Consider the following 18281-nt stretch of genomic DNA (forward strand, 5'->3'; position numbering starts at 1 on the left):
ACACCCTCCTCCCCTCCCCCAAGAAAACAGGAGGGCAACACCTACCTCGCAGGGCAGGGGTAGGACCCAGGGAGATGTGGCCAGTGCCCAGCCCACACAGCAGGTGCCCACTTAATCTCGCCCTCTCGGCACCTGGCTGGGCACCCGCAGTACATTTTATCACCAAGGCGGCTCACTAGTCTCCCCTCCTACCGCTCAACGCTTCCCAGGCCCGACCCCCGGGCCTCCCGCAACGGCGGCCGCCGTGAGACGAGCACCGCTTCTCGCCCGCGCAACCAATCAACACGAGGCCCGTCGGCCTCCGATTGGCTGTTCGTAGCCCGCCCTCCGCATCCGGCGTCGGCGAGCGCCGGGAGGAGGTGGCTTCCGGCCGGCGGCGCGGTGGTGGTTTAGACGCTCTCCGGCCGCGCGGCGCGTGTACCGGCGGGGGCGTGGCGGCGGGAAGGACGAGGACGGCGCGGCCGGCGCTCGGGGTCTCCCGGAGCCGCGTCTTCCCGGGAGCCGCGCCCTGTGGGCACCGTAGGGGAAACGGAGCGGCGGCAGGAGCCGCCCAGGGCCGGGGGTCGGTCAGGCTCGTGGCTGAAGGTCCTCCTCATCTTGTTCCGCACGCGCTGGAAGTGAAACCCCTGGTTGGTGCTTGGTTGTTTTTGTTTTGTTGGTGGGGATGTGCGCGGGCCTGATCTGCAGCAACCATCACTGAAAATGGGGGGTGGGGAGGCGGGTGGTATCTGAGGTGATATGGTCCCTTTATCCGATGTGACCCCCGTCTCTTTCCACCGCAGCTTTCATCCCGCGTGGGGTCTTCCACGCCCCTCATTTGCTCTCGATCCTGAGACATCTCTCCTTCCTAGGAGGCCATGGATACCTCGACGCCTTTGCCTCCGGTCCCCCCGTCCCCGATCTGCAACCCAGCGCCACGGACCATCCAGATAGACTTCCCTCAACATAGCTCGTTGCTGCTGGAAGCCCTGAACCGTCACAGGCTAGAGGGAAAGTTCTGTGATGTGTCGCTCCTGGTGCAGGGCCGGGAGCTTAGGGCTCACAAAGCAGTGCTGGCTGCTGCCTCTCCTTACTTCCATGACAAACTTCTTCTGGGGGACGCGCCACGGCTCACTCTGCCCAGCATCATTGAAGCTGATGCCTTCGAGGGGCTGCTCCAGCTCATTTATTCAGGGCGCCTCCGCCTGCCGCTGGATGCGCTCCCTGCCCACCTCCTTGTGGCCAGTGGCCTCCAGATGTGGCAAGTAGTAGATCAGTGCTCAGAGATCCTGAGAGAATTAGACACCTCAGGTGGTGGAATGTCAGCCCGTGGAGCGACCCCTTGTCACACACTTCTTTCCACCACGTCCTCTACGGGAGGTTGGTGCATTCACTCTTCCTCTTTCCAGACTCCAGTGCAGTCTTCTGCTTCTACCGAGAGCCCCTTTGGAGGGGAGGGGAGTGAACTGGGAGAGGTGCTACAGATTCAGGTTGAGGAAGAGGAGGAAGAGGAGGAGGAAGAAGATGATGAAGACCAGGGGTCAGCAACACTCTCTCAGACTCCTCAGCCTCCGAGAGTATCATGGATTCCCCGCACTCATGGATCCCACCCACTGCCCATGTCCACCGTTCCCTGTAGGCTTCCGGAGGATGGGAGTGCACCAGCTGAACCTCCTGCCCCTCTAACCACACTGCACCCCAAAATCTTCTACGTTAAGCAGGAACCTTTTGAGCCTAAGGAGGAGATATCAGGAGGTGGGACTCAGTCTGGAGGAGTAAAGGAGGAGACCAAAGTGGTTCCTGGAGGGGACGCTGAAGGGACTAGAGAGCTGGGGTTCTTGCTTCCCTCAGGAGCAGGGGCAGCATCTGGGGAAGGGGGTCCATCCTGGAAACCCGTGGATCTTCATGGGAATGAGATCCTGTCAGGCGGTGGGGGACCTGGGGGTGCAGGGCAGGCTGTGCATGGGCCTGTGAAGCTAGGTGGGGCACCCCCTGAAGATGGAAAACGCTTTGGTTGCTTGTGTGGGAAGCGGTTTGCAGTGAAGCCAAAGCGTGACCGGCACATCATGCTGACCTTCAGCCTTCGGCCCTTTGGCTGTGGCATCTGCAACAAGCGCTTCAAGCTGAAGCACCACCTGACGGAGCATATGAAGACCCATGCTGGAGCCCTGCATGCCTGTCCCCACTGTGGTCGTCGGTTCCGAGTCCATGCCTGTTTCCTTCGCCACCAGGACCTATGCAAGGGCCAGGGCTGGGCCACTGCTCACTGGACTTACAAGTGACCACTGAGGCCATACACTAACTTCCAGGACGAGAGCTACTGCTGCTGATGACGCTTACCCCTCACTACCGTGACACCCCAGTCCTGGATCTTGTAATCATGCCAAAAGGAGAGATACATTATGGACTCTTGTTCTTGGGTGTGGGCCTCAACCTGGCAGATTTGGAAACTCAGATTTTTCATCCCACTCCAGGTTTTGACTAATCACCCTTAGCCAAGTGGTTTACAGGCCATATGTAAATTGGTCACTTGCCCACAATAGACCTGCTTTTCATACAGGAAACCAGATTGCACATTAGAAGTTTATCTGAAGAGAGAAAAGTTAGAACAAGAAGACAAAATGATAAATGTTTCATTCAGTCTCCATGAGGAGTAAAAGGGGCTGGTCTCCACCTAGGGGTATGTTTGATTCAGAGCTTTAGTAATTCAGAGGCTAAGCTCTAAGTTTCCTTTCCCTCATCATAGGGGAAATGTGAACAAAATTCTTTTTTTTTTTCTAACAGGACTTTATTGGGGAACAGTGTGTACTTCCAGGACTTTTTTCCAAGTCAAGTTGTCCTTTTGGTCTTAGTTGTGGAGGGCGCAGCTCAGCTCCAGGTCCAGTTGCCGTTGCTAGTTGCAGGGGGCACAGCCCACCATCCCTTGCGGGAGTCGAACCGGCAACCTTGTGGTTGAGAGCCCGCGCTCCAACCAACTGAGCCATTCGGGAGGCAGCTCAGCTCAAGGTGCCGTGTTCAATCTTAGTTGCAGGGGGCGCTGCCCACCATCCTTTGTGGGACTCGAGGAATCGAACTGGCAACCTTGTGGTTGAGAGCCCGCTGGCCCATGTGGGAATCCAGCGGGCAGCCTTCGGAGTTAGGAGCATGGAGCTCTAACCGCCTGAGCCACCGGGCTGGCCCCAGAATTCTGAATATGTACTTTCCTTATGTCTTTCCAGAAGTCCCTCAGGGTGTAACTTGCTTTCTCACCAGTAGACACCTTCCCAACACCTTTATGTTTATGTTGTAGTTGAACACTTTAAAGTTGAGCGCTCCATGTGTCACCCCTGGGAACCCCTGTAACAGAGAGCATTCCCCCCTCAGCCTGTGCCTCTCGTCTACCTTTGACCCCACTGATCACTCATATTTTGATCACAGTAACTGGCATGTGACTGGTGAACTCAGGAGATGGCCACTGACCTAAAATGCTCTCAAGGTAGCACCACTGCTCTGAACAAGTGGCCTTGGTCACAGGGACTCAGGGCAGAGACAGCACCTGCTGCAGGCACAGTGGGACCACACGCCTCCCTTTCTATCCCCACCCACACGGCCCCTTGGTTGAGAGGTAGAAGGGCAGATTTTGGGGTGGGGAGAGTGTCGCAGGTTACTTAATTTCTTCAAATAAACTTTGCCCTGAGGTCTCAGCTGACAGTGGATGGGACTGAGTGATTTATATGGGGAAGAACGTGAGAACAGAATTGCAAAGACTTGGATGTGTTCCTTGTGCAGCTGGGTTATGTTGATGGGGGAAGAATGGGATGGTTTCACACTGGTGCAGAGAAAACTTCTGGTGGATTTCAGTGGGCCGGACTCTAGGCCTGGACCTGCCGCTGTGAATAACCTCTGGTAAGCTACCTTATCTTTCAGAGTCTGAGCTGTTACTTTTTTTTTGGTGGGGTGGTATGTACCTCCTAACTGGTTCACTGTCTTCTTTTTTAAAAGGGCTTGGTTCACATGATCTTTACCTATAATATTCTCTGGCTTCATGTATTACGTATAGTGTTTGGTTTATTCTACAAACATTTAGTGCAAAGCACTGTGCTATACCCTGACTCATACTCTGCCCTTAAGGAGTTCCCAACTACTACGGAATCTAGACAAATAATGGCAGTCAGTATGGCAAGTCCATGTAGTGGGCAGGACAAGCCATGCCGGCGCAAAGGAACTCCAGCAGACTGAGTACAGCTCAGCAGAGGTGTCACAAAGGACTCCGTGTGCCGGAGTGTGGCGGTTGGTGTGGGCGGCTGAACTGAGGTGGAAATGGAGAGCATGAGTTGAAGTCCCAACTTCACTTCCAGGAGTGATAGCCTTCTCCCCCAAAGCGTGTTCCTCAAAAGTTAGTAGGGGTGGCACCCAAATATGACTTATGGCTGAGAAGGTGAGAGGCAGCTGAGATCTGTCAGCCTCTAAAGAGCCATGCCTTGGCACCATGCCCATGGTAAGGGCTGTGAACACATAGGGAAAGGTCAGGGAGCAAGGCTGCCGTCTTCAATGTGCTACATTCCCGCCCCTGCCCTTCTTTTGGCTCCCAGTCTGTAGGTGGCTGTATCCATGGGCCAGGATCCTTTGGTTGCAAGCAACAGATCCTGGCTCTGACTAGACTTATCAAAACAGGAATTGGTGGAAGGATGTGGGGTGGCCCCTAGAATAAAAGGAAGGGATGAAGGACCAGCCTTTGGAAGGACAAGACCTGGGTCAGTTCTGGGGGTCCAGGGAGTAGGAACTCCTGGGGAATCTCTCCAGGTCATATGTTTTGGGATGATGACCCAGTCATTATTTCTTGTGTCACTCAAGATAAAATTTCCCAGGTAAAAAGTCGGCCGCAGGTCCACCCTCTGGCCAGAGCACCTTGATCATGTTCTATCAAGGCTACAAAGTGGGCATAGAATCCTCAAGGGGAAATTGAAGTCCTGGGATGATTGAAGAGTGGGGAATGGATGCTGGCCAGACAACAGGAACACAGGCTCACCCCAGACAGTCTCCACATGCTGCCCATCTTGGGATCCTTAAAGCCTCACATACACCTGGCACTTAATACTAGGTGTTCAAGATATTATATGTTCAACCTGCCCACCTTCCACCTCTGCTCTCTGAACTTAAGGCAGAATTGCTTCCTCCCACTCCTTAATCCCCATAGCACTTTGTTATGACTCTGCAAAGCCAATTAAAACATGTTAAGAGTTTGATTTGAAAAGTTACTAGGTATTAGAAAACAAGTTCCGTGATGAAAGATTTTGATTTAAACAAACGTGTGTGTCCCTTTGTGCCTCTGCCCTTTCCTCCTTGTAGCGGCAGAGGTGTCCCTGCTGCTGTCCAAGGCTAGCCCCTACCCAGGACCTTTGTCCTTTTTCATTATCCCCTCTGCCCTGTGTCTTCGTGTAGTTCCTCATTTGCAGTTAGTCATGCTCATGGGTTGTGAGATTAGTATCTGTAAAATGCTTAGTGCCTTGCACTCAGTAAACTCCATAAATGTTAGGTATTATGAGAACATTGTCAGTTACCCACACCTTTACTGGGACCAGTTCTTTCAGGGATCAGGGAGGGATCACTTACATAAAGAGAAAATATTTCCAGCTAAAAGGGAAATGAGGCACACAGCGCTCGGTAAGGGTTAGATGTTAACCCTTGTGTGGGGACAGAGCCAGGAGTGCAGGTTCCAGGCTCCCGCCCTCACGGGGAAAGGTGCTGGCTCGGGTAGTAAATGGCCATCAACTGACTGGATGGCCATCAGCTGTGGCTAATTGGCTGTCAGCTGTCACCAGTGAGCCATTGGCCACTAATATAACTGCCTTGGCTATGCTAGCAGAAAATGGGGGGGCTAGCAAGAAGATGGTGGCTGAGCTAGCAAGAGCAGATTGCAGCTAGCAAGTGAGGTTGGTTGGCAGAGAAGCAGACCGCAGGTTGTGGATTGTGTGGCTCCTGATTCCTGTGTCTCCAACCCAGCCGCCAGTGAGACTATAGTGGTATGACTCCCCTATCTAGGGCTCCGTGGGTGTTCCTTTTTGGCCTCACCATGTCCTGCGTTCTAATGTGGGGAGCGGGACCAGAGACCCCGCATGCCACCCTGCATGACACCTTGTTACTACCTTTCTCATAAATGCTAGAGTTCTAACTTTATACACTCATGGGTGATTTTTATCCCCTCTTCTGAGTTAAACCACTTAAATACTGATAACCCTTAATTTTGTATTTTTGGTTTTCCTGACCTCCAGACCCACTTAGATTTCTTCTTTCTTTCCTTCAATAAGTGTCTGCTGTGTACTCGTATGTACCAGATAAAAAGAGCAGGAAGTATCACAAGGTCTTGGACCTAGGAATATCGCTTTAAGAGACAGATGTTTAAACTGGCTATGTGGATACTTCATAGATACCTCAAGCTCAGCGTGTCAAAATACTCTACCCCACCTACAGCCAGCTGTTCCAGGTTTAGTAATGGTTCCACCATCCACCCAAATGCCCAACACCGAAACCTGGAAGTGTTCCTGAACAGCTATCACACCTCCCATACCTGCCCTACCACTGCTGTTTCCTAAATATTTCAAACTGATGCATTCCTTCATTCTCACTACAGCTACTGCAACCTAACTGGTTGTCTTCTGTCTTGCTTCCCTCTGTTTTGCAATCTATACACTACAGCCAGAGTGATCCTTCTAAAGCAAAAAGTACTGTTTGAGCAACTCTTAGCTTAAACCTTTCCTTTGCTTCCTCTTGCTCTTCCACAAGGTCCACATGATCTGGTTCCGGTTATCACAGTCTCGTTGCCCGTGGCTGTCTTCCCTAGGCCTCTGCTTTTTTCTGCTCATCATGCTTATCTCTCCACGTAGGATAGTGATCTACCTAGATACTGCCTTTGATCGGCTAATTCCTACTGTCTTTAGGTACCAGCTTAAACATTACTTCTTCTAGAAATTTTCCTGATCCTTAAGACCTCTGCTATGTGCTCTACTGGCTCTTATTTCCCGTGTCATGAGACTTGCTTGGAATTTCCTTTGTTCAGTAAGCATTTGCCAGCTACCCACTGTCACCCATATATGGGGGCACTGTTTCAGGTGTGGTGGACATTGCTTGCCCTCTTAAGATTACATTCCAGGCTATAAAGGAAATAAACCCGGTAATAAGGCGGACAGTAACAGAAAAGGAAGACATACGATACACGTTGATCTAGTGTCCAGAAGAAAAGAAAGACCCAGACATGCAAAGCAGGGCAAGGAAGATGGTTCCAGTAAAGTGTTTAGCAGTTGCAAAGGTCAAAAACAGAGGTCGGTGTGTTTGACAAGGAGACTGGTGGGCCTGGGGAGGAATGAGATGTCGTTTTAGTCTGTTTAGTCTGCTCTAACAGAATACCATGAATTTGGTGGCTTATAAACAACAGAAATGCATTTCTCACAGTTCTGGATGCTGGGAGGTCCAAGACCAAGCATCGGCAGTTTCAGTGTAGCGAGGACCTGCTTCCTGACTCATAGCCGGTCATCTCGCTATCTCCTCACATGGCAGTAAGAGAAAGGGAGCTCTTTGGGGTCTATTATATATAAAGGCACTAATCTCATTCATGAGGGCTCCACCTTTATGACCTCATCACCTCCCAAAGGCCCCACTTCCTAATGCCATCACATTGGAGGTTAGGATGTCAACATATGAATTTGGGGGGCGGGGCACACATTCAGTCTATTGCAGACGTGATTGAAGAGGCAGGCCGAGCTTGGTTATATAAAGTCCTTCAGATCGTGATAAGGAATTTGGATTTTATTCTAAATGCAATGGGAAAGCAATCAAGAGTTTAAAGTAGGGGAGTAATGATCTTAACATTTTTAAAGAGATTACTCTGGCTGCAGAGCAAATATTGGATCATAAGGGGGCAAGAGTGGAAGCAGGGAGACCAACTAGACTTTCAGTTGTTCAAAGAGGTGGATAAAAGCAGCAGATACGGAGAGAAGTAGATGGATGAAAACTATTTTGATGTAGGACTGACACAGGACATTCTAACAGATTAGAGATTGTGGAAAAGTGAAAAATCAAGGAAGATCTCTAGAATTTTGGCTTGAGCAATTGAACTAGAGGCCATTTAATGAGTAGAAGACAGGAATAGAAGAACTTGGGAGTGGATCGAGGGTTTTGGTTGAATGACTAGAAATATCTAGTGGGCAGGTGGATGTACTTGTCCAGTGTGGAAATGTACTTGACCAGGGGTTTGCAAATTTGTTCTCTATGGGATCAGATAGTAAATATTAGGCTCTGCCTATTAAGAAAAAAAACAAGGATATTACATAAGTACATAAAATTTAAAGAAAAATTACAATTTTGTTATTGACAAAGTTAAAAAATAATAATAGAGTACAATTTTTTTGTAATACAAAGTTAGTGTTCCCTATCATCAAAACCAATTGCAAATGTTCCTCTGTTAATGCTGATGTGTAATGAGATTTTATATATTTCATCTTTGAAAATGTCTTCACACAGATAACACTGCCAAATACTGATGTCAATCCAAGGGCGTATGGTTTTAATTGAGCATATTTATCACTTGAAAGGCATTTATTGAATCTATTATATCCTTCTCTTGATACTCGTCTCTTACCATGTCATTACATTATAGATTAATCACAGCCAGTTGATGGTTAGGTGGAAGCTCCTCAATTGCGCAATTAAATGAAATTTTCTTTGCACTTGCAGTGAGGTTCAAAAAACACTGTTGGAACGGTAATTTGAGCTCAGAAAATATATGTGCTACAAACTTGTGTGGAAATGGAGATCTTGCTTTTTGTTTTAACTTTTGATGGCACACGAAGTGTGTATAGCAGCTTGACACCACCTGTGATTTAAATGACTTTAATGACATGGCTGCAGTATGTCTCACGTATAAGCACTCTTTTGCCTTGTGATGTTAGATTAATTAAGAAACATTACCATGTCTGCAGCAAGTGTCCACTGACAGATGACACATATATAAACAAAATGTGATATATACATATAATGGAATGTTATTCAGCCTTAACAAAGGAAGGAAACTGTCACATGAATGAATCTTGGAGACATTAGGCTAAGTGAAATAAGCCAGCCACAAAAGGACAAATACTTTATGATTCCACTTATTTGAGGGACTTAGAGCAGTCAAGTTCTTAGAGATAGAAAGTAGAATGGTGGTTGCCAGTGGCTGTGGGGAGAGGGGAATGAGGAGTTATTGTTTAATGGCTGCAGAGTTTCAGTTTGGAAAGATGAAAAAGTTCTGCTGATGGATCGTGGTGATGGTTGCACAACAGTGTGAATGGACTTAGTGCCCCTGAACTGTACACTTAAAAATGGTTTAAATGGTAAATTTTATGTTATGTATATTTTGCTACAATAAAAATAAATAATAAACCAACAAACCACCAATGATCTAATGGATCTAGATATTGAGCTTCAATGACTGCTAACATAACAAAAAAGAAACCACCAGACATTTTGTGCTTCTTATAGAAAATACCACCACCACTTATGAATTAGTCTGGCCCAAAATATCGCACTTGAATGTGACCAATTGCTCAAGATATACCTCCCAATTCCCAGAAAATGCAGAGGGCAGGGAAACATGTTACACCACACCACAGTGGTGCAATGCACAAAACTGAGACTGTAAGAAATACTGAGGAACAAACAACCCATTTTCTTCATCAAAAAAAGGGATGCCTTTTTTAAACCTATAGTTTAAAAGATTTTAAAAGACATTAACCAATTATAATGTCTGGAACTTATTTGGATCATAGTTTTTTTAAAAGATTTTAAAAAACATTTATGACCTATATGAGACAACTAGGGATTCAACCACTGACTGGGCATTTAATGATATTAGGAGTTACTGTTAAAATTTTTAGTTGTGATAATGGTATTTTTGTTAAGGTTCAAAAGGACCTTTGTCTTTTTCTTTTTTTTTTAATTTTTATTGGGGAACAGTGTGTTTTCCCAGGACCCATTGGCTCCAACTCAAGTCATTCAATCTAGTTGTGGAGGGCGCAGCTCACTGGCCCATGTGGGAATCGAACCGGCAACCTTGGTGTTATGAGCACTGTGCTCTAACCAACTGAGCCAACCAGTTGCCCAGGCTCTTGTCTTTTGATGGAATTTGTTATTTATGGATAGATAAATGTATCCATAATTATGGATTGAATAAAAATGCCAAATACACACATATGAGCTAGGTAATTGAATATAAATTAAATTATCACTTGTGTATATATAGTCCATTTTTTAAAAGATTGAGAAATAAATTTGGAAATAGCTATACTCTTTTAAGAAAGTCTAATCAGAAATTTTATATCACAAATACATTCTGGTTTGTGTTCTGGTCCAAGTTAACAAAACTTTCTGCTTGACTCAAGATAATCAAGTGCTCTGTGTATTGATGTAGAAAGATCTCTAGTATATATTGTTGATTGAAAAAAGCAAAGTGCAGAACAGTATATATAACTTGCTATGTTTTATAGAGACAGTGAGGGTGGAGAGGAAATAAAAAATAATATTTGTTTATATTTGCAAAAAGATGTACTTCTAGAATAAACAAGAAACCAGTAAAAAAGGAAAAAGAAGTTAGGTAAGGACAGGACAGAAACAAGACAATGCTTATTTTAAGATTCCTCTATGTGTACTTTGAATCATGTAATTCCATTACCTAATCAAACAATAAAAGTAAAACATTTTTAATTCTTTAAATTTGAGAATAAATTAACTGAACCATGTCAACTTGGCAACATAATCACAGAGAAAGAGTTCTGTAATGGGATATACTCTCAGGACAAAAAAATCTCCAACTAAAATTTTAAACTTTAAACCCTTACATATTAAAATTTCTTAAATTTTAAACTTCTCTAAGAATTTATATTGTTTGTAGTACTACCAGTACTGGAATTTTGAAAATATAGTAATTTCTTATAAATAGATTAAAGGACATCAATAATTATATTAATAATATAAGGAATCAATATTTTAGTATAAAAGATATACAATTATATAACCAAAGAAACTAAGCGAAAACATAATAGCATTAAAAATGAAAAATTAATATGAACTGATGAGTTTTCAAGTATGTATTTTCTGGTCCTGGCCATCGAAATGGATGTCCAACAGAGGGGCAAAGCTGTAAGGGCCACCGTAACAAGAAGGTGTCTTCAGACTGAAAGATGAAGCGGCAACTCCATAGATTATAACAGAATTTATTATAAGGTAAGAGCAGACTGACAGCCTAGCAGTTTTGTGTAAATTATAATCTGCAAATAGACCCTTGCTATCGTACTTTAAAAATAGTATAACGTAGGTACTGGTGAATGACAAGACAGAGACAAATGCATAGGTACCAGGGACCATACCTCCTGGTGGTCTTGTGATAGATGATTGCTTATAATTGATACTCTTACTAGTTTGATGTTTATTTTGGTTGTCATGACATTCTGTCCGTTACTAACAAAAATATGGCTACATTTTAAGGAACACAGATAATCATCAACTAGCAAGCTTTGATATGCTTACTAAGGACAGTGAGGTCGGTCAAAGGTCACACAGCATAAAAGGACACGAAGATGGAGTGTTTCTACTCACACCTATCACGTACAACGGACTGGGAGCAACGAGCAGTTCTCGTGCCCGTGTTGTGATCTCTAATCCTATTCTCCATTCAAACAAAGTCTGGTTTCTTCTAGAAACCTCTGACTCCAGGTCTAGAGCAGGCACTTTCAAAGGTTCACCTGGGACACCTCTTTGTGTTAAGAAGCAAGAAACCTTTAGAAGATACTGTCATGTCAGAAGGACCCAGGAGCCCATATGAAAGTGTCCCCATTGAACAAAGTTGTGACAATCTGAGCAACTAAAAATTAATGATTGTATTGAACACATTGAATCAATGAAAATTCATTATTTTATAATGATACTCAAAATGAGAGTAAGTCAAGAAGTCTCATTTGTTACCATTTGAGGCAACTATTAAAACAGTTATTTTAAAAATTGGTAATTAAAGGAAAAATATTAAGCATTTATTTTGCTCTCCCAGTAAAAATTTATTTTAGGGTAACCAAATATTCCTAGTAAATAAAGAAAATCTTCACAGAATTCTAGTTAAACAAAGTGAAAGAAAAGAATTAGAAAAACAAAATTTCACAAACTCCCACCAAATTATTGATTCAGGCAAGCGTTATTAATTGGTTGTAAAACCAATAGATGATTGATGGTTGTAAACATTCAAATAGAGCCAAAGTAATACCACACAGGTTACTCTCTAGTCTCGAGGGAAAACATTAACTGTAAACCAACCAATCAAACTGTCGCCACCCTAATCTAGGGAGTCAATCTCAGCATCACAAATGGTTGATCCCATATGTCTTGTAATGGAAAGCAACATTAAGTACACGGCCATATGATAACTATACAGCTCTGTTCTCTCAGTACCTTGTATCCCAGTTCAGGCCTCCCTCAGAGCATTTAATCCATTCCTAAAAACATGTTGGAGAGTCAATTTTTAGATAGTGTGGTTCTGTATATCATTCTTTTAAATGGAAAAAATACAACTATATTCTCAGCACATCTAAAAACCCCATCCAGTTTCCCTGAGTACTTGAAACACTCTAAAAAATACATATAACAACCAACCAGGTTTTTCTGCTTAATATAACGCCTTTAAATCACCAGTTACCTATTTGTTTAACATTTAATTGACTCATTAATGAGTTTATTTGTGCAGTAACATTATAGGATATGAATCATGTTTTCCTTTTAACTGCAACAAACGTTTACTGTAATATAAATGAACACAAAATAATACGTTAAAGACACATAATGAAAGGAAATAATACTCAGCCATAATAAAATAAGCAAGGCAACTTTTTAAACATGGTCACTGAAGATTGCAGTGTTTCCTGAGTGAAATTTGGGGGTGAGAAGGGAGATTTGGAGGCTGTAGTCACTGTTGCCATTTAGGGTGGATAAAGGTGAACAAGAATGAGCATCAGTGCTCACCTGGGCAGCCCATAGACTAAAATTGGAACGGCACAGAGATTAGCATGGCCCCTGTGCAAGGATGACATGCAAATTCGTGAAGCGTTCCATATTTTTATCACTTCATAGATTATATAAATGCCTAACCATTGTACTGTACACCAGACCGAGGGTGACAAAAAAATGTATACACATTTTAAGAAATGTTACCCATGTTCAAGCAGTAGTTTGCCATCATCAGAAGTGTCTGAACGCTGATGGTGAATAACCACTTTGAGCACCTCTTGTTAATTGCAGAAGTCAAATGTGACTTTTATTCATCTTTTGTTATCGGTCTATATTGAGTATTACAATTGATGCAGTTTTTTCCTTTCTTAAAATGTGTATACATTTTTTGGCACCCTCTGTATCTATACATATATGTATATATAGTGCGAGATGTAAAGTACAGGATAAGGAGTATAGTCAATAGTACTGTAATAGCTGTGTACCGTGTCAGAGGGGTAGCAGACTTGGAGGGTTATCACTTTGTTCCGGGTGTAAATGTCTGATCATTGTTGTTTTATACACCTGAAACTAAAAAGAAAAAGAAAGAAAGAAAAGAATGAGCTTCAGAAGGAGTGAAACGGTAAATGCCTGAGGTTCATCCATGTCGGCATCCAGGAAGCTGGTCTGTTTGCCTTGGCAGTGGAGTTTTCAGAAGCGGATGGTTGTGAATCATGTTTTGAAAGTATTGACAAAGGATGACAAGGAACTCCAAATGGTAAGGTGTCACATTCCCTCGGCTTGTGTTGTGTCGCTTCTGATAAGATACCCCCAGATTGTGTGGCCAATTCCATTTTGAACGTGATTTTTCTGCTCTTGTCGAGTATGATCAATGTCTTGTAAGCAACAGAGAGCGTTCTGTCTACATGATCTGAAATTTCTTGTCAATACTTGTTTTCAAATATTAGTGGCTCCTTGTATTAGTCTGCTGGGGCTGTCATTACAAAATACCACAGGCTGCGCAGCTTAAACAACAGATACTTATTTTCTCACAGCTCTGGGGACTGTAAGTTCCACATCAAGACGCCGGCAGGTTTGGTTTCTCCTGCAGCTCGCAGATCACTGCCTTCTTGCTGGGTCCTCAAGTGGCCTTTCTCTGTGCAAGCACTCCTGCTGTGGCTCTGCTCTTACAAGAACACCGGTCTCGAAGGATGACGACCCCACCCTTATGACCTCATTTAGCCTTAATGACCTCTTTAAAGGTCCTGCCCCCCAATACAGTCACATGGGGCGTTAGAGCTTCAACATAGCAATTGTGTGGGGACACAATTCAGTCCATAACACGTCTCTTCTTCCAACTTAGTTCCTTCCAGCATGATTCCTTCCAATGGAATGTGTTTCTTGGAAGGATTTTGGTTAACTTTCCAGAATCAACATTTTAATAATGCGTTTCTGTTTTCTCACAAACAGGAAATAAGGTCTTCATAGTAATTGGAAACATGTGCACGGCCAAGCACACATCTTATTAGGCTTTCACCTCTTAAAACACTTTATGACGCGGCCTTGGGCGGGTGGGATGCGGGGGGCAGCGGGGCAGCGGGGCGGGCGCCGCCGGAGGGGTAGAGCGCGCCCGGGCTGGGGCTGGGCGCTGGGCAGGAGCAGTGCGCTCCGCACGCCCTCCCTGAGCTCGCCGCTCGCTGGCTCGCTCCTCCCGCGGCGCAGCTGCGGCGGCGGCTGGCGATCAGACAAGGCGGCGGCTCTGAACCTGGAATGACTCTGCGCCCTGCCGGGCCCTGGACTTACGGGATCACCAGGGGCGGCCGAGTTTTCATCAACGAGGAGGCGGGGAGCACCACCTGGCTGTCCTCGGTCACCAGCGAGGCAGTGGTCACCGGGCACCTGCTGCAGAGCACAGAGTTACCTACTGGCTGCGAAGAAGCACATACTTTTGAAGGTGCAAGATACTACATAAATTATAATGACAGGAAAGTGACCTGTAAACATCCAGTCACAGGACAGCCATCACAGGACAATTGTACTTTTGTAGTGAGTGAACAGACTGTTTCCACTACGACATCTGAAGAAAACAAGGAACGACCTCCAAATATGATAAATGAAGCTTCCAACTATAGCGTGACTTCAGATTACGCAGAGCATCCAATGAGCCCTGTAGGCAGAACTTCATGGTTTCCAAAAAAGTCCATAATTTAGGAAAGAGATCACATTCAATTAAAAGACATCCCAGTGCACCTGTGGTCAGTTGACTGAGGTTGGCTTTATGACTGGCATGGAGCTCTGGAAGACACGCTGGGTGGTGCATTCTGACCTTTGTCTTTCTCAAAATAGAGCTGAGAAAGAAGAGGGTGTCTTGGGAAGGACACTATAACCTGGTTTTCAGAAAGCTATGCTTACCTACTGGCAAAAATCGCAAATATGCTTTTAAGGCAGCCCATCCAAACATGCGGACCTATTGTTTCTGCAGTGCTACAGGAGAGGAGGTAGAGTGTGGATGAAAACCATGTAAGGCGTTGCCCTGGTACAGACAGAACCGGTGAAGCGAGTGCACAAGATTACATCTGAAAATGCACGGGCTCAAGAAATCAATAACCTTCCCAAGCATAGAGTGCTAATTAAACCAGAGGCTCAAAATAAGCAGACAAACGGGGTGGGGGGGGAGCAAAAATGAAGAAAAAAGGGCATTAGAAGCTGAAAAATATGGATTTCAGAAGTACGATCAAGATAGACCTCTAACAAAAAGTAATAGTGTAAAGTTGGATTCTCTGCCATCTGAATATGAGAGTGGGTCAACATGCCCAGCTCAGACGACACTACAGGCCAATCAATGTGAATAGTTCACAGAACAAAGCAGTCAGCGTTAGCCTGGCAGACCTTAGAGGTGGAACTTGCCCAAATACAGGGCCCTCACACACACAGGCTGATCGACTCAGGCAGAGAAGCAATGCAATGCAACAGTTGGAACAGTGGATTAAAATCCAGAAGGGGAGGGGTCATTAAGAAGAAACCAGGGGAGTAATTTCTTACCAGACATTACCAAGAAATATACCAAAGGCCCAGATTGTGGCCGGCTATCCTGAAGGTTATAGAACACTCCCAAGAAACAGCCAGACCACGCCTGAGAGTATCTGCAGTGTAACCCCTTCTGCTCACGATAAAACAATAGGACCTGGAGCAGAAAAGAAAGGAAGATCAATGAGAGATGACACGATGTGGCAGCTCTATGGATGGCAGCAGCGTCAGTTTTATAACAAGCAGAGCACCCTCCCTCGTCACGGTACATTGACCAGTTCTAAAACCACCGTTAGTATTTCTAACCAGACAACACACTCTATTCCCATATCACTTTCCCATGGATCAATAGCTACTTATCAGGGATACTCCCCTCAACGAACCTACAGATCAGAAGTGTCTTCACCAATTCAGAGAGGAGGTGTGACGATAGACTGCAGGCACAGGACCCATCACCCTGAGCGTGTGTATGTGCCTGACAGGAGGTCAATGCCAGCTGGCCTAGCTACAGTCTGTTAGTCTCCAGAGTCTCCAAGGCAAACCACTGTCACAAGATGAATGAAGAGGCACATTATACAAACTAGACCTGAAGAAGTAGATGTTGATGCCAAGTTAAGCCATCTATGTGAACAAGATAAAGAAAGTGGTACGTGCTCTGGAAGAGAAACTTCAGCAACTCCACAAGGAGAAATACACACTTGAACAAGCTTTGCTATCAGCCAGCCAAGAAATAGAAACGAATGCAGATAACCCAGCAGCCATTCAGAGGTGGTGTTACGGAGGGATGATATACGAAACGGACTGCTTAGTACATGTCCATAATTCTCTCAAGCCACTGCTGAACTGGAATGAGCATGGAGAGAATGTGTAAGTTAAGATATGATGTAACTGTTACCAGAAACCAGATGCAAGAACAGCTAGATTGCCTTGGTGAAGTTCAGACTGAATCAGCAGGAATTCAACATGCACAGATTCAGAAAGAACTTTGGGAATTCAAGATGTCATGGAAGGACTGAGTAAGCACAAAGAGCAAAGAGGCACTACGGAAACAGGTATGGCAGTATCAGAGCCTATCTCAACAGTTACGCACAAAAATGAGGGTCCAGATTTTAGATCTACAAGAGTGAACCAGTTACCAAGAGTGGCAGAAGTCAGAACCTGTTTCAGAAATGGAATTTTAGTTAAAGGTTCCCACTTTCCTCTTGGAGTAGTCCGTCCAAAAACAAAATCACCAACACCTGAATCTTTAACTATAGCCTCATATGTTACCTTAAGGAAAACTAAGGAACGGTAGATTCAAGAACAGAAAGACCAAGACGTGCAGTGGAACCACTCTGTTTGGCTGAAAGTACTTGACCTAGGATGACTGTGGAAGAACACATGGAAAGAATAAGGAGACATCAGCATTCATGCTTAAGGGAAAAGAAAAGAGGATGAAATGTTATTGGTTCCTTACACCAGTCACCCTTACAGAGTCTTTCAAATTTAAGGGATAATCCATTCAGTGTTACCCAAACTCAAAGAAAGGATGAAAATGTTAAGGAACGGGACACTGTCATTAGAGAAAATGATGTAAAGCCAAACCGTGAAACTCCTGCAGCAAAAATTGTTAAATTAAAAGAAGCCGAACCTCAAAACGCGGATTTCAATGAAGAGTTTAAAAAACTGAAAAAGTGTTTTACAAAACACTTTTCAAACCTGAGCCAAATGGAGTAAATTCTGAGGAAGTGGTGGATGAAGGAAAAAAACAAAGAAAAAATGCCTGAAGATGTTTCATACAGCTCTCAAGATGAGACACAGATCACAAATCGTAAATCAGGCCACTGAAGAAAATACAAAGGACGATATTCACCAGCAGGAAGAAAGCGTTGTTTCTTATGAACTAACTCCTGAGGCTTCTAGAGGAAATCAAACAATGACAATGAGAAGCCTGTCCTTTTCTCCTGAGTCCTCAGCATCACGGGTTTGTCCACTCAGCCGCAGCTCACAGAAGGATCACAGTTCATGTGTGTGTAGTCTCAGAAAAACTGTACTGACTTCTGCCGAAACCATCACACCTGGGGATATGCCCTCTGGCAATGTGAGAAGATATTGTACAGTATATTTGAAATCCATGAAATTCGTAGTTCTGATGCTTCGGGCAACAGAGCATCCTTTTATCACTTCTGGAAAATGTTTATTCCAAAACAGCTTTAATGGTCCATATGTACACTCCGTGATCTCAAGGTTATTATTCTGACACCAGCTTGCTGCTCTGATTTCAGAGCACATAAGTAAAGGTGCTTTTTCCTATG

At 44.6% G+C, this 18281-nt stretch overlaps 1 protein-coding gene, 1 non-coding gene and 1 pseudogene across 2 annotated transcripts; all 3 read left to right on the forward strand.

Moving 5' to 3' along the window:
- Positions 1 to 368: 368 nt before the first annotated feature.
- On the forward strand, positions 369 to 2843 carry ZBTB9 (zinc finger and BTB domain containing 9). The gene is made up of 2 exons (XM_033095065.1): positions 369 to 629; positions 783 to 2843. Exon 2 carries the CDS (start codon positions 858 to 860, stop codon positions 2259 to 2261), a length of 1404 nt encoding a protein of 467 aa, XP_032950956.1. The 5' UTR covers positions 369 to 629; positions 783 to 857; the 3' UTR covers positions 2262 to 2843.
- Positions 2844 to 12988: 10145 nt separating this feature from the next.
- Positions 12989 to 13092, forward strand: LOC117020956 (U6 spliceosomal RNA). The gene has a single exon (XR_004422780.1). It is a non-coding gene; the product is annotated as a U6 spliceosomal RNA (small nuclear RNA).
- A 1638-nt stretch (positions 13093 to 14730) lies between these two features.
- On the forward strand, positions 14731 to 18003 carry LOC117018654 (pleckstrin homology domain-containing family A member 5-like; annotated as a pseudogene).
- Positions 18004 to 18281: the final 278 nt, after the last annotated feature.

This window comes from Rhinolophus ferrumequinum, chromosome 3, assembly GCF_004115265.2.
Source record: "Rhinolophus ferrumequinum isolate MPI-CBG mRhiFer1 chromosome 3, mRhiFer1_v1.p, whole genome shotgun sequence".
Taxonomy (NCBI): Eukaryota; Metazoa; Chordata; class Mammalia; order Chiroptera; family Rhinolophidae; genus Rhinolophus; species Rhinolophus ferrumequinum.